The 17624-nt window shown below is 43.1% G+C and overlaps 1 protein-coding gene across 2 annotated transcripts in view; it reads right to left on the bottom strand.

Moving 5' to 3' along the window:
• Positions 1–17624, bottom strand: part of cdan1 (codanin 1) — a 243647-nt gene that overhangs the window by 208560 nt on the left and 17463 nt on the right. For both annotated transcript variants that reach the window (XM_059951888.1, XM_059951897.1), the window contains 2 exons: positions 10559–10734; positions 1700–1819 (listed from right to left, as the gene is read on the bottom strand). In XM_059951888.1, the coding sequence (XP_059807871.1) occupies positions 1700–1819; positions 10559–10734 (296 nt within the window). The remainder of the gene's footprint in view (positions 1–1699; positions 1820–10558; positions 10735–17624) is intronic.

The following is a 17624-nucleotide window of genomic DNA, read 5'->3' on the forward strand; positions in this document are numbered from 1 at the left end:
GACTGGTGGCCCTGGCCCCAACTATTCTACATTTGATTATTCACCCTGTGGTAGTGGGTGAGGGTACCCAGTGCACCTGCCTCAGCGTCAGTCCACACCATGATCCCAGGACTGGAGGAGCCAAGCCTCAAGCGGCTCCTCTGGCCTCTGGCAATGCCAGTCCACTAGATTGCAGAGATCCCTAGATGGGTAGGGCTGGACAGTCATGGTTACGGTGTTCCGCTGGATGGGAAGCAGCCACTTGTTCGGACCAGGTTCATTGGTCATCCTCTTCACTGCTGACTTCCCTGTGCAAAAGTAACAGCTGGGGTTGGCACTTGTGCTCACTATCACAGAGGTGACAGCAATGGATCTAGCCTGGGCTCACAGGTCAACACAGGCAGTGCGTGAAGCGCTGGGGATGAGGGGCATGCACGGTGGGGGTGAAGGGAACGACACATTCTCACTGGCTTCCCCCAGGATTCTTCAGAATACTATATGTTCCTTTCTCAGCTATCTGGGTGGTCATCCCTTACGACTATGACCCACGCCTTTACCAGGTCAGGGGTCAGTGGGACCACCGGGCCGCTTCCTCCTGTTTAGCCCTGATTAACTTACAGGCCATATTCACATTTCTCTCCTCTAAAGCTTCAGCCTTCTGTTGAGTGAATATCGCAGATTCACCCATCATGGTGCACCTATTTTAAATTCTCATTCTCCTCCCTCAATTCCCTAAGCTCCTCCTGAAGATCCCTTATTTCCAGAAACCCTTAATTTAGCCAGAAACCAGAACACTCCTCTCTAGCTACCCCTTTTATCTGGGAACCCACTTGCCTGGAGCACTGAGGCCATGTGGTGCCCCAGCTCCATGCCTGCAGGTTTCTGCCTGTCTGACCAGTCCACTGGGACACCACATGCCGTCAGTAAATTGGCCAGACTACCAAAGCCCTCGGAGTTGTCAGTCCACCCTGGGACAAAGAACTCTTCAGGAGTCGACTTGACTTTTCTACTCTTCTTGAACATTGCGAGTGCAGTTTATTTCACTGGATCCGGTTCGTGATGTCATTTGTTGTGCGAAAAGTTAAGGACTGCTTGCAGATCCGATAGAAGTAAGCCTTGCACACACAATGTTGCAGACAACACACTTTCTCAGAAGCATGCCTAAGGCCGTTTAACTGCAGCATCCCATTCCAATTGGTCCACAGCATCAGTTGCGACCTAACCTGTGATAAGTCCAAATCCAAGAGACCTGATCACCGGTGTGCTCATTCTTTTATACCCTGGTCACTTCTCTCCATCCCCACCTGGGTCAATCCTTTGTCCAGTTTGACCCATCACATGACCATTGCCTTGAGCACTACAGGCTCAGGTGGGCAAAGAGGATACCTTGGTCACCTAGCACACTGGTCACCCTTCCACCACACATCATACATTTGATCCCAGCAATTGTTCCTTGTGCTTTCTGGCCGATATTTTAGAATTCTTACTACACCACCAGAATAATTTTTTGGTACCTGCATTGCCGTTTGTATGAACTATTTGTGTGCAAATTGACTATTGCACTTCTTCTAGTGCAACAATATCTATTAATCAAGAGTACTAAACTGATTAACTAACCAAGAGTGCAAACTATCTGCCATTTCCTTAAACATAATTTGCAATGGCTTGAAACACATGTTGGGAATACAGTTATTACAGTCTCCTACTGAATGATACTTACACTTTCTCTCAATGGCATTGCTCCCACCATCTTCCAAATCATTTGTTGATATTGTTCCCCTTGATGTCAACAGTTGCAGTATAAAGAATAGCTCCAAAAAAATGTTTGGCACTAAATTCTCTGGAATCAGAAAAGATATATTAGTTGTGGACATTTGGTTGCCTCACATCTCTCTTGCCTTTTCTACAGGAATCAGGCATTCACTATGATAGACCTCTCTTCACTTGGTCGATAATCACCTCAAAGCCCAGCAACAAAACTAATTATCTTCTACTCTTAAAATACCATTCTATACCCATTGTGGGGCCTCCATTGGGTGGGATCAATGATGGATTTTCCGTCCTAGCTGTCTCCATGAAACACAAGCCAGGGCACTACGACATTTCGACACTACAAGAGCAAGCTGTTGCCCATGCAGCAGGCTCCCTTTCTCCATGCAGCTGATGAATCCAAAAGAATAGCAAAGATTGATATAGTTCTACACCAGCGGTGTTATAAGAGTTGCCAGTTAGCACTGAACTCAATGGACAACATCTCCAGATTTTTCCTCATGAATTTACTCCCAAAGCCTTGCCCATGAGTGGATGTAGCCACAAGAAAGTATAGATTTAATATCAGTTTTCCTTCTCCTAGATGAGCTGCTAACCACAGCTGATGAGACCCATCTGTCTGATGGTTTTAAGGCACCAGTAACCTGCCATTGGCCTATTTCCTGGCAGTGGAAATTGTTCTGCTGGGCTTTGTAGCTAAGTCACAGGTGAAGGCCAGGAGCCAAACTTGGCTATTTGAGACACATATCATTGGGAGCATTTAATAGTGGGAACTGATCCCCACTATCTCTCCAGGTTACGACAAACTCAAGGAACCCTATACTCATTACACAGTACCATGTACCATCGGCAAAAATGACTCACTAGTTCCAGACCTGAAAGACAATACTCACAGTAAATTTCATCAACAAAACCCAGAATAACGGTAGAGGTTAAAGGATGGATTATGAAATAAAATGTATATAAATACACAAATAGGCTGGCTGGTGGTGCAGTGGCATCAGTGCCAGACATTGAGACAAGTGGTCTTGGGTTGGAACATAGCCGGCTCCTTGCACACTTTCCATCCGTGCTAGAAGTCCTCCGTCTGTAGGATGCCCAGCATTACTAAAGGAATAGTGCTAGAGAAATTAATGGAACTAAAATCTGACAAATCCTAAGCCTGATTTGCTACATTCCAGAAAAATAAAGAAAGCAGCCCTGAAAATAAGGAATATATTGGTAGTCATCTTCCAAAATTCTTTAGATTCAAAAACAGTCCTATAGGCAACCACATTATTTAAAAACGTGGAGAGAGTCAGAAGACCACCAGCGTACAGAGTGGATTGAGGAGTGAAGGTCTGAGGGCTGGCTACACTTGGAGGTCGACCGGAACAAATGAATGAACAGTGAGCTCCAAAGATGTGCAATAGACTTTTTCCTTAAAATGGGCCCTTTTACTTTCTATTTTCTTTACTAACCCTCTATCCAGATTAAGATTTACATTTAATTGCATATGATATACTGTCTGATATTTTGCAGTGCAGATTTGTAACCGGGCAACACATCACATAGCATCCACACAAACAAGATTTCTCAGTTTGGTTGGGCCAGAAGTTGCTTTCCCCTAGACCGGGGGTCGGCAACCCGCGGCTCCGGAGCCGCATGTGGCTCTTTTACGTCTGTGCTGCGGCTCCCTGTTGCTTTGGGAAATAATTGGTTGTGGCGACCCTTTTCCTGGCACATCCGAACCGACTCACAATTAGATAGCCTACGGGGGTTTGCGAGCACAGAGCTTTGGAGCCTCTGCGCCATGGGGGGCAGGTTGAGGGAGGCTTAAAAGTGAGGCTGAAGATTTCGAATAAAGTTTTTTCCTTCGACTGCAGTTACCGACTCCGTGTCGTAATTTTAGCGCTGCGTGTAGCACACCGCTACATGGTCAGTATTTAATTAAAATGTATTTTATGTTAGTTTGTTAGTTTTTGAAATGTAAATCTAAATTTGAAGATTATGGTGATCTTGTACAATCTAAATAAGACTTTGTGGCGACCCATTTCCTGACACATCCGAACCGGCTCACAATTAGCCAGCGTTCAGGCTAAGGGAGATAGCCTACGGGGGTTTGTGAGTACGTGTCTTTTGCAGCATCCGCGCCCATGGGGGGCGGGTTGAGGGAGGCTTAAAAGCAAGGCTGTTTAGTTCGAATAAAGCTATCTTTGACTGCAGTTTACTGACTGCGTGTAGCAACCGCTACAACGTGTTTTTATCGCTGGCTGTCCAGAGGGGAGGTGCTGAAACGCTTTGTCGCGTGTCTGGAAGAAGTGAAAACTTTCCTGGGCAGCAAAGGGCTCACCTTTCCTGAGCTGGAACAGCCAGAGTGGCTGGAAAAGCTACACTTCATGGTAGACATAACAGCGCACCTGAACACGCTGAACACAGCTCTTCAACGGGGTAAGGACGTACAGCCCTGCACATGTTGGAGGATGTTTTGGCATTCGAGCGCAAGTTGACGTTGCTTGCCAGAGATTTACAGAAAGGCACATTGTCTCACTTCCCCAATTTGAGAGAGTTCAAAAAAGGTCACGACATGATAAATTCGGAGTATTTACATTGGGCAATCATCGCAATGCAAACATCGTTTGGGAAACGCTTCTGTGAGTTCAGAGAGGAAAAAAACACATTATCCTTCCTGGTCACTCCCCTAAGCATCGATCCATCCCTACTGAATACGACTGCATTGTCAGGTGTGAGTCAACCTGAACAAGGATGATAAATATTTTAATTGCCTATTATTTTACGTATATTCATATCTTTCATTGTTCAGTGAAATAGTCCTTTTATTTTTCAGGTTGACAGCTGGCTGACGTTATTTTTGGTTTGCTGCTGGCGGCAAATTTAAGTTTGGCGTTTTTCATAAATACAAGAAGGACTCAAATAGACGTTGAGTATTTTACTTAAAAGTAACCTTCAACCCAACGTCTTTTTTTCGGAGGTCAACATGTTTTTGTTGCATGCAGAAATGTAATTTCGTTTTCTCTGCAGGAGTTCATCAATTTCATAAATGCAACACATTATAGTTTGTTTATACATAGCATAAAGGCAAAACAAAACGTTGTATGCAGTGTTATTTCATTTTAAATGTCAAACGGGTTTTGCGGCTCCCAGTGTTTTCTTTTCTGTGGGAAACGGGTCCAAGTGGCTCTTTCAGTGGTAAAGGTTGCTGACCCCTGCCCTAGACAAACATGTGCTGGCTGAGCCAGAGGGTTACAATTGTGGGGGCTCATCTGGGATTGATTGCGAGATGCTGCGTGATTGCCCTGAGCATTGAACCAGTTGTGTGTTTAAATTTGTGCTGGTATGGATGCTGCTGGAGCGGTGGTGCGCCTCCATGGGGTTACTGGTAACTACTGCATGCATGTTGAGTGAGGTGGATATTCGTACCCCAGATGAATTGATAATATGGTTAAAGCTATTGGCAAAGTTGAAATTGTAGCACAAAGTTTTGATAAAATGACAGGCTCAGACCTTGTTTCACTTCAGACTAGCGCTGACAAAACGGCAGTGGGACTGCCAGCGTCTATCAGTGCCCAAGGTGAGGTGGGGCCATGGCCTGTCCATACTTTTAGGGAGGAGAAGGTAGCCAAGCAGGCCGAGTCACAAGTTGAGTTTCCCATAGCTGAGGGCAGAGATTTCAAAGCCAGAGTTCTATTGTTTCTGAGGAGACAATGGGGGCCTGCAAGGAGAAAGCTTGGGAGAACTTTCTAGGGACATTGTCTGTGCACCCGGTGTTTCAAGCTGCTTTTGAGGAAGTACATGACTGCATATGGCCCAATACCAAATTTAAACGAGGCACTGTGTGGTTCACCCAGTCAAAGCCACTGGTGGTCCGGCTCATGGAGGTAGCAAGAGTGACTGGGACCCCCATATTTCCCGGAGTGCCTGAGGTGGAGGCCCTCTTAGAAGACACTCCGAAAGACCTCGGAGGAATGCCCTTGGCGCACCTGTTCCCTGTGAGACAAGTCAGGGAGAAACTATAGGAAAAAGGGTGATTACTACTTGGCCATGACACCAAACTGTGAGCACTTTGCGCTCGTTCCTCGGGTTCTGTAGAATATGCTGCCTTTCACTAACTTCCCATTGATAGAGGAAGACACTCACAGCCATTCCCCCATTGAGTTAGATGAGGGGGTGCAGAGGTCTCAGAGAATTAGGAGATCCCCAGATAGGCTGTCCTACATAGCCCCAGGGGAACTCAGTGTGACCCCTACTGTGTTGGGGAGCTATGTCACTGCCTTTTACATCTGGACTGGGCTTTGTGTTTTGCAGGAAGGGTTGGCGAATTATCTCAACGTCATGAGGACATGACCAAATTTGGTGGGGGGGGGGGGAAGAGTGTAACACACAGTGAGGCTTCACTGCTAAGGATAATGTAATGGCTTCTATGTAATGTTCCACTTTAAGGTAATGGTTTCTCTGTGGCAGCAATGTTCGAGTTATGGCTAGAGATAATGGGACTTTGGAATATATGTTATCCAATGGAAGAAATGCTGTTCTTTCTTGTGTATCTGGGAGCCGGATTTTTCGCGGTCTTTCGTTAGGGAGTGATGGAGAGAGACGACGCAAATGGAGAGAGTCAGAAGACCACCGGCGTACGGAGTGGATTGAAGAGCAAGGGTGCGAGGGCTGGCTATGATTGGAGGGTGATGTGAACAAATGAAAGAACAGTGAGCTCTAATGATGGATGCACAATAGTCTTTTTCCTTAAAATGGGGCCTTTTACTTTTTATTTTCTTTACTAACCCTCTATCCAGATTAAGATTTATAAAGTTCAATCATTTAATTGCATATGGTGTACTTTCTGATACTTTGCAGTGCGGATTTGTAACCCAGCAACACATCCCGCAGCATCCACACAAACACGATTTCTCAGTTTGGCGGGGCCAGAAGTTGTTTTCCCCTAAACGAACACATGCTGGCCGAGCCTGAGGGTTACAAATTATTATGGGGTGTCACAGGAATCAGTGCTTCATCTATATTGATTCACCATATACTGTATATCAATGACTTGGATGAGGGAACTAAATTCAACATTTTCTAGTTACATTTTGGTTCCAAAAACAAAAATATATCCAAATGACAATCAATTAGCAAAAAGGTGCAATGTGTATTGGATGTCCATCACTGAAAGCAAACATTCAGGATTGGCAGAGGATATCAAATTGGTAAAATTCCATCTTCCCCAGAACATACTGGTGCAATTCTACACTGCCATCATAGAAAGAATCCTCTCTGGTTTGGTGCAGCATCCTCTCACTACATTTGAAAACTACAGAGAACTATCACATCAGCAAAAGAAATTATTGGCTGTAGTTACCATTACTGCAGGCCTTATATATGTCCAGGACAAAGAAGGTAGGAAAAATTATTGCGAACACAATGCACACTGCAAACTGAATTTTCCAAAAGCACTCTTCTGGAAAGTGCTATCGCGCTTTTTAAAAAAAGCTTCACAGTATATTAAAAGTTATCAACTATTCTAATCAACCACTCCAGTTGGTCTTCCCACCCTCCTCTATTACCTCCATCATTTCATTGTAGACACTTAAAACCACTTTTTATAATACTGTTTATATTTTAAACACATGCAAGTATTTATGTATTTGTTGTTCCTCTACATGCCTTGGGCTTCAAACTCGCTGTTCCTTTAGCATTACTTATGAAGCTGAGTCGTTAGCTCAATGCTCAATCCAGCATGGATGGAAAGTGTACAAGGAGCCAGCCATGTTTGAACACAGGACCACTTGCCTGAAAGTCCAGCACTGATGCCACTACACCAACAGCTAGCTTATTTACGTATTTATACACATTTCACATCCATCCTTTAACCTCTAATGTTACTTTTTATAAAATTCTTTATAATTGTTGAATGTTGTTTTTTTGTTGCATGTCATGCCCTGACCAAAATACCACAGCAAATCCCTAATACATGTAAATGTATATGGTGAATAAAGTCGATCCTTGAAATCCTATGTTGGCCTTTAGAGCAAAGGATTTGAGCACAGGAGTGAAGATGCCTTGCCACTGTTCTACAGAGCCTTGATGAGATTCCATCTGGATGTTTCTCGGAATGGCAGGTGGTGACTAGTGGGGTGCCACAGGGCTCAGTATTGCGACCACAGCTGTTTACGATTTACATCAACGATTTGGATGAAGGCATTGAGAATAACATCAGCAAATTTGCTGATGATACTAAGCTGGGTGGCAGTGTGACATGTGATGAGGATGTTAGGAGAATTCAGGGTGACGTGGATAGGCTGAGTGAATGGGCAGATACTTGGCAGATGATGTTTAATGTGAATAAGTGTGAGGTTATCCACTTTGGGAGTAAGAACAGGACGGCAGATTATTATCTGAACAGTGTAGAGTTAGGTAAGGGAGAAATACAAAGTGATCTAGTAGTCCTTGTTCATCAGTCACTGAAGATGAGTGAGCAAGTGCAGCAGGCAGTGAAGAAGGCTAATGGAATGTTGGCCTTTATTACAAAGGGAATTGAGTACAAGAGCAAGGAAATCCTTTTGCATTTGTACAGGACCCTGGTGAGACCACACCTGGAGTATTGTGTACAGTTTTGGTTTCCAGGGTTAAGGAAGGACATCCTGGCTGTAGGGGAAGTGCAGCGTAGATTCACAAGGTTAATTTCTGGGATGTCAGGACTGTCTTACGCAGAGAGGTTAGAGAGACTGGGCTTGTACACGCTGGAATTAAGGAGATTGAGAGGGGATCTGATTACAACATATAAGATTATTAAGGGATTAGACAAGAAATATGTTCCAGATGCTGGGAGAGTCCAGTACCAGAGGGCATGGTTTGAGAATAAGGGGTAGGTCATTTAGGACAGAGTTAAGGAAAAACTTCTTCTCCCAGAGAGTTGTGGGGGTCTGGAAGGCACTGCCTTGGAAGGCAGTGGAGGCCAATTCTCTGGATGCTTTCAAGAAGGAGCTGGATAGGTATCTTATGGATAGGGGAATGAAGGGATATGGGGACAAGGCGGGAACCGGGTATTGATAGTAGATGATCAGCCATGATCTCAGAATGGCGGTGTAGGCTCGAAGGGCTGAATGGTGTACTTCTGCACCTATTGTCTATTGTTGTCTGAGAGCTTTATTGAATTGAATTGAATTAGTATACTTCTCTGAGGAATAGTGCTATTGCCATGGGCAGAATTCAACAACAGCTTACTAGGCTAACTCCTAGGATGATAAGACTAGGATGTATGAGGAGAGATCAGAATAAGGCTATATTCATTGAAGCATAGAAGAAAGATTTCACAGATACAAAAACTCTAGAAGTACAGGCAGAGAAGATAAAAGGAAAGAATTCCCAACAGAAAGTAAAAGCAGGGTTCACAGTCTCAGAACTTGGAGCAGACCATTTAGAATGAAGACCAACAGAAATTTTTTCATCAGAAGATAGTAAAGCTGTAGAATTCTTTAATAAAGATGGCACTGGAGGCCAAGTCATTAAATATATTCAAGAATGAGGTTGATATGTTATTTAATGGCAAAAGAATTGAGGAATGTGAGGAAAAGCCAGTAACAACAGTATTACTTTTTGAGATGTTTGATAAGATTTGTTACGTTACCAAACATCTTACAAATTTCTGTATGTGCATAGTAGAAAGCATGCTAACAGACAGACTGCATCACAGACTGGTGTGGAAGCACTAATGCACAGAAGTGCAAAAGGCTGTAGAGCAGGGGTTCCCAACCTGGGGTCCATGGACCCTTGGTCAATGGTAAAGTTCCATGACATTAAAAAAAAGATTGGGAAACCACACTGTAGAGGGTTGAGACTCAGCCTGCTCCACCATGGGCATAATCCTCGCACCATTGAGAACAACTTCGAGAGGTGATGCCTCAGGAAAGCAGTATTCATCACTAAGCACCCTCATTAAGCAAGACATGCCCTCTTCTTGCTACTAGCATTGAGGTGGTGGTACAGGAGCCTGAAAACTCAGACTCAGTGATTTAGGACAGCTTCTTCCCCTCTACCATCTGTGAACCCATGAGCATCATCTTGTTATCTTTGTGTTTTGGACTATTTAGTTTGCAACGTTTCTGTCTTTGTTCTTTACTGTGCTGCAGCAAAACATCAAATTTCACATCACCTAAATCAGTGATAATAAACCTGAATCTGGCAATAATTCTGTTAAAGAATAGATCTGGTCTGAAGGAGGACAAAGGAAAATAGAATACCAAACTGAAAATCCTTAGACATTTGATGTATTTCATCAAGGTAACACAACGGTAACACAAGATTCCCTAAATGGTGAGCTTCTGATCACAGCAATGGCACTAGAGGAAACGTACAGCCAGCATCAACAACTTATGAAAACATCCAAAATAAATAATTCCCCACATGGAGAGCTACAGGGCATTTTAAATACATTAGGATCTTATACCTGGAGGTTTTAATTGGACAGGATTAGAATATTCTCCCACCACATATATTACATTCAGACAAACATATGTGTACATTATATTTCATCATCTTATCTTAAATTAATTTTTCTTAAGACTCAAACTTACTTGTGTATTCACAACAGAGAGACCATTTGGTCCATACTGGCTTTTGAGATTTGCCCACTAAATCCTGCTTTCCTACATCTCTGCATGTTTTTCATTTTGATAAGTACATCAAGCCCCTTTGGCTGTTACAAAAGAATTTGTTTCTAATTCACATTTGGTTAATACATCCCAAATCATCATTTCCAATGTAAAAAAAATCCTCATCTTTCTTCTGTTTATCATTGAAAAACTTGTTCACTTACCAGAGATACAGACAGAGTACAACTGAGCCAACACATCCAACTGCTTTTTGTGAGAAACTTTGCTTACATCAGCACATACAGCAATACTATCAGCGGAAACGCTTAAGACTCTTCCATATTGACACTTATTTGGTGTGGCTGGGTCTGAGACCGGTGACTGGTGAATCAATTTATATCTGAAAGTTTTGAAAACAGAAAAAAAAGTTGAACTATAGCCACCAAAAGTACAACTGCAAAAGGTACATCAGTGATTCCTTGCAATTTTGCATGAAAGAGTTCGGAGTATTTGTAAAGCATAGAGAACTGTAAAACCACATGTAACTAAATAAGCAGAACCAGCAATACTGGAGTTACACAGCAAGTGTGACAGTATCTCAAAGGACACGAAACATTTAGTGTTATCTAGACATTTCTTACCAACAAAATACAGCACTTAATGAGTTATTATGCATTGTTTTCCTTGTCCATTCAACCTCTCATTTCAATATCATATTTGCATTTTGTTATCGTAGTAGGAGATCAAAAGCTTCAAAGATATCCAACCTGGCTCTCAAACACAAAAAAATAAGCTTTGTCTATTTATAGTCAATTACTGGTAGCATTACATTAACAAAAAAATCTGATGTTACATAGGTAAATGCCTCTAGTAAGTTGCTTGTGAGAGATTCTGTTCACTGCAAATAAATTATTTCTGGTCCACAATTCCAGATCTGTGAATTCACACACAAAAACCATGGGTATCACATCAATTTAATAAGTACAGGCTTTGTGGCTGGTTCTGAGGCAAACGAATTTTAAATCTACTTCGATTTAAACAATTTGAGTTAAGCAGACTGCTTTTGGAGCACCAATCAGTTGGAAGAACTCAGTGGGAGGAAATGAATTATTGATGGTTTGGGTCAAGATCCTGCAATTTGAATTTCACTTAATTTGCCAAAAAAACTACTGAAGCCACTGAATACTGTGAATGTATTTTAGGGCAAAAAGGTTGATAACAGGAAATCAGAAAAAAGATTTGATTGATCATACAAGCTTAATTCCTGCAGAATTAAATTCTCTTTTCAGGTTCTTGTGTTAACCTGACCTCAGTGGTTGGGAAGATGTTGGGAGTCAATTATTAAGAATGAGGTTATGGAGTAGTTGGTGACAAAGGGCAATATACGACAACGTCAGCATGGTTTCCTTAACGGAAAATCTTAACTGAAAAACCTATTGGAATTAATTGAAGAAATTGCAAGTAGGATAGATAAAGGGATGCATATTGTATATGTGGACTTTCATAATGCCTTTTGACAAGGTGCCACATGACGCTGCTAACCAAGTTAAGAGCTCATGGTATGACATGAAAGTTACTGACATGGTTAGAGCATTGGCTGATTGGTAGGAGGCATAGAGTGGGAATAAAAGGATACTTTTCTGGTTGACTGCCAGAGACCAGTGGTGTCCTGCAGCAGTCGGCATTCAGATTGCTGCTTTTTATGCTGTATATCAATGATTTAAATGATGGAATAAATGGCTTTGCTGCCAAGTTTGCAGATGATACAAAGATTGGTGGAGGGGCAGGTAGTGCTGATGAAACAGGAAGGCTGCAGAAAGACAAACAGATTAGGAGTTTGGGCAAGGAAGTGGCAAATGAAATACAATGGTGAAAAATACATCGTCATGCACTTTGGTAGTAGAAATAAATGCTCATATTATTTTCTAAAAGGGGAGAAAATCCAAAAATCTTAGATGTAAAGGGTCTTGGGAGACCTTGAGCAGAACACCTTAAAGGTTAACTTGCAGGTAGAGTCAACAGTGCAGAAGCCAAATGTAATGTTAGCTTTCATTTCAAGAGGTCTAAAATACAAGAGCAGGGATGTACAAGAGCAGGGATGTGACGCTGAGGCTTTATAAGGCTGGTGAGGCCTCATGTGGAGTATTATGAACAGATTTTGGGCCCAGCATCTAAGAAAAGATGAGCTGGCATTGGAGAGGGTTCAGAGGAGGTTCACAAAACAATTCTGGGAATGAAAAGGTTATCATACAAGGAACGTTTGATGGCTGTGGGTCTGTACTTGCTGGAATTTAGAAGTATGAGGGGGATCGCACTGAAACCTTTCGCATTTTGAAAGGCTTAGACAGAGTTGATATGGAAAGGATGCTTCCCATGGTGGAGAATCTAGGAAAACAGGGCACAGCCTCAGGATAGAGGCGGTGTCCACTTAAAACAGAGGTGTGGAGAAATTTCTTTAACAAAGATTGGTGAATTTCTGGAATTTGTTACAAGTAGCTGTGGATGCCAGGCCATTGGGTGTACTTAAGGCAGAGCTTAATAAGTTCTTGATAGGCACATCATCAAAGGTTATGCGGAGAAGGCTGGGCAGCGGGTCTGAGGAGTGGAAAAAAGGATCAGTTATGATTGAATGGAGGAGTAGACTCGATGAGCAAAAGGCCTAATTCTGCTCCCATGTCTTATTAACTGAACACCAGCTGTCCATAACAATAATCAAAGGATTTTTCCTAAAATAATTTAAAAAAAAATCTAGAATATGGTGTGAATACATACCATAAATTCCGGTGTATAAGCTGAGAATTTGGCCTTAAATTTTGGTTGTAAAATTAGGGGGTCGGCTTATACAGAGGGTGCCAACTTTGGAAAAATGAATACACGGAAGACAGGTTGTAGTTATTGTCTGTTTTTGAGTCAAATTCATTCCATTGTCAAGGCATGAATTCTTTGAATGGTTTGTTTAAACTCACATCTAGTGGCTGAAGCACTGAGGATGACTGCAATGTATGTATTTTCAGCTTTCAACGCTGCTTTTGTCGCACCTGACAAATGCGCTTTGAACATGTCCCAGACAAATAGTAACTTTTCCTTCCTGAAACCTTCGGGCTGTCAACGCCACACCTCTTTAACCCACTTTAAGCAACCCGCTTCGTCCATCCAGCAGCATTCTTGAGCGTAAACAACACCCCGCAGGAATTTTCTGAGCAATCGTTGTTTTTTGTCTCAACACAAGATCACGTCTATTCATAAATCGGGTGCACCAATTTCGCATAGCTTTGAAATTTTCGCCAATCTCACTGTGTTTTTTGGCCCATTTCAATGCTTGAACTCAAATCATTTCTCTGGTAACAATGTATCCAGACAATCGCTCATGATTCACCCACTCTAAAACTTTTTCTTTGAGTTCTGGCCACTGGCATGTTTTCCCCGGGTTTGCACATTTTATTTTTGGCATTTCCCTCAGCGTGTCCTCTGCCTTTCTCCACTCTCTCACTTGTTTCTCGTTTACACTACATTTCTTAGCAGCTGCAGAATTATTCGTTCCTTTAGTGAATTCAACAACCTTCAGCTTGAAGATAGCATCATATTGCATTCATTTTAATCTTTTGTACGTGGTGGTTGCAAACTCAATACTGAGTTCACATACTGATCCTGCCACCCCATGTTATGTTTTAACGAGATTACGATAGGCACTAAATGGTTTCATGGGGGTTACATTTCAGAGGATTCTTTACCATTGGGAACCTAATCCAAAATTTCCCTCCCTGATTTATTTATTAAGAATTCGCTTATAATGCTCTACAATGTGTAGGCCTGTTTTCTTAGCAGGTACTGGTTCACAAAATTTCCAGGCTCCAGATCCAGCAAAGCTGAGTACCAGCATGTGATATTTTGTGATCTTTTCTGGTTAAATCAAAAACCTCTACAAAAGGAGTCAGCTTATACAAAGGTAACATGAAAAAGTCACTATTTTAATCTTGAAAATGGGGGGGGGGGGGGGTTTGGCTTATACACTGGAATTTACTGTATTTAGGATAATAATAGAATGGTGAGGGTAGGAGGAAAGAAGGGAAAGATGAGTGTTATTTTTGTAATGCAGTTAGCTGCTGTGATCTAGGGTCAATTGCAATAGGTCCCCTTTCAGGTCACTGGTGACCTTTAAGAAAGAATTGGAGAGGGACCTGAAAGGAAACTATCTGGCATGTGTAGGTAAAGACCCAAGGGACAGGATAGTTTTTCAGAGTCTGACAAAGACAAAATATCTCCCGAACTGGTAATAGTTTGTAATACTAATACCTCAGTTGTATAATAAACTAAATGAAGGTCTTTCAAAACAAGCATCTATTGAATAGAAATATACAGGTCACTCACATTGAAGTGTTAAAATTCCTATTTGTATGCACGTTTGTTACAAAAATGTAGTAAAGTAAAAAAAAATTACAATATACCACTGTGTAGACACAATAATGAAAATCCAATATAATCTGGAGGGCAAAGTGCGGAGCAACTAGTGGCCTGGGTTGAATTCCCACCAACATCTGTAGTGAGCTTATACGTTCTCCCTGTCACCACCTGGGCTTCCTCTGGGTGCTCTGGTTTCTCCTACACTCCAAAGATTAGGGTTAGAAGGTTAATTGATCACATAGGTGTAATTGCGGGTACAGGCTCGTTGGACCAGAAGGGCCTGTTATTATGCTGTATTTCTAATATAAAAAATTGTCTGGCAAAAGTAAACTGATTGCAAAATAAATCTCTACAGGGACATACTTAAGTATCAGAATCAGATTTATTATCTAGCACTGTCTTAAAAGATGTAAAATTCATTGTTTTGTAGCAGCGCAAAGACATAAAATTACTATAAATTACAAAATAAATACTTGCAAATATTAATATATTTGTAAGTATTTATATATAAATACACAGGTTAAATCATGTGGAAAACAGGAAAATTATCAATTCACCCTCTATCCTGAATGTAGTAACAATTCTCCGCTTGTTTCAAAAATTAGAAACAGTAGATCGTTCCTCTGCTCAAAACTGTTTTAGCATTCAGTGAGTTTGCTGATGACCTGTACTTCAAATCCATTTGCCCATCTCAATATCCCAAGGAAATAATTATCTACCTTTCAAATTCTTTTAACACTGGAAATGATTTTTTTTAATTCCTGGGATATTGTTATTGTAAAAAGGACATTCATTCACCATCTACTACTGCAAAAAGTTTGAGTCAACTTTTGAATCACTGTGAAGATATTCCTAAAAACAAATAGGGAATTCTAACCCAACAATGGCAAAGATGAGGTACACTGGTACCTGATTTGGAGGAGAAATGACATATACACAGTCAGTGGCCACTTTATCAGACACATTAATGCAAATATCTAATCAACCAAACATGCGGCAGCAACTCAATGCATAAAAACATGCAGATAAGGTCAAGACATTCAGTTGTTCAGACCTATCACCAAATGAGCAAAAAATGTGATCTTGTGGCGACCCACCTTCTGCACAGGCGAACTGGCTCACAAATAGCCCATGCGCGGGGAGAAACTTTGGTAATGCACCTCTGATATCATTTCCGGCCGGAGGGGGCAGGAACTAGGGAGTAAAAGCCAGCACCGTGAATAAACTAGTCTTGAAACTACTTACTGACTGCGTGTCATTGTTTCTAACTCTGTATGTAGTACATCGCTACATTGGTGACCCCAATGGTCCGATGGTCCAAACGGGATTTGGACCAAAGATGACCGACACTTCATCTGTTCACGCAGTTTCGCTAAAACTGCCGACTTTCTGGATGCAGTGACCACGCTTGTGGTTTAGCCAAGCAGAAGCCCAGTTCCAGATTTGGCAGATATCTCCTGATTCCACACGTTACTATTACATGGTGAGCTCCCTTGACCAGGAGACAGCCGCCCAGGTTGTGACTTTCATACAGTCGCCCCCAGAAGAAGACAAATATGAAGTGTTCAAAGCGCTGCTCATTGGGACCTTTGGCCTCTCACGGCGTGAGAGGTGCCCACCTACTGCACCTGGATGGTTTGGGAGACAGGCCGCTGTCAGCATTAATGAACGAAATACTGGCCCTGGTACGACACCCGCAACAGGCAGCCAGGACCCACCCTGAGGGCTGCAAACGGCAGCACGATACGGACCTACGGCACCCGCACAGTGCAGCTGCAGTTCAGCACCAGCCGGTTCACGTGGGACTGCACACTGGCTGCCGTGGCCCAACCACTCCTGGGGGTGGGAGCTCACAGTCTGCTGGTCGGCTTGCAAGGGAAAAGACTGGTACATGCCAAGACTTTCCAGACGTTCTCCCTGGGTGAAGCCACGTTGCCGGCCCCACACCTGGACTCCATCACGCTGTCGGACAACGAATTCACCAGAATCCTGGCGGACTTTCCATCAATTCTGGCACCGCAGTTCTCGGCAGCCATGCCCAGACACGGAATACAGCACCGCATCCCCACCCAGGGACCACCCCTCCACACCCGTGCATGAAGGCTCCCCCCGGAAAAGCTCCACCTGGCGAAGGAGGAGTTCAAGAGGATGGAGGAATTGGGGATTGTACGGAGGTCTAACAGCCCATGGGCCTCCCCCCTGCACAGTGAGCCCAAAGCAGCCAGGGGCTGGAGACCATGTGGCGACTACCACAGACTGAACAAGGCTACAACTCCAGACCGCTACCCTGTGCCACACATACAGGACTTTGCATCAAACCTGCAAGGGGCAAGAATCTTTTCTAAAGTAGACCTCATCCAGGGATGCCATCAAATCCCGGTACACCCTGAGACATCCACAAAACAGCACTCATCACCCCGTTCAGCCTGTTCGAATTCCTCCGAATGCCGTTCAGCCTGAAGAATGCCGCACAGACGTTCCAGTGGCTAATGGATGCGGTGGGACGCGACCTGGACTTTGCGTTCATCTATTTGGACGACATCTTCATAACCAGCAGTAATCGTCAGGAGCATCTGTCCCACCTCCGCCAGCTCTACTCCCGCCTGAGTGATTTCGGCCCCATGATCAACCCGGCCAAATGCCAGTTCGGTCTCAACACCATCAACTTCCTGAGCCACAGGATTACCAAAGACGGGGCAACACCTCTGCCCGCCAAGGTAGACACGATCTCCCATTTTGCCCGGCCCAACACAGTCAAAGGCCTGCAGGAGTTTGTTAGTACGGTGAACTTCTACCACCGTTTCCTCCCCTCAGCAGCCCAAATCATGCGCCCTTTGTACACCCTGATGTCGGGTAAAGGCAAGGACATTACTTGGGACGATGAGGCTG

Source organism: Hypanus sabinus, chromosome 2 (genome assembly GCF_030144855.1).
Source record: "Hypanus sabinus isolate sHypSab1 chromosome 2, sHypSab1.hap1, whole genome shotgun sequence".
NCBI lineage: Eukaryota > Metazoa > Chordata > Chondrichthyes > Myliobatiformes > Dasyatidae > Hypanus > Hypanus sabinus.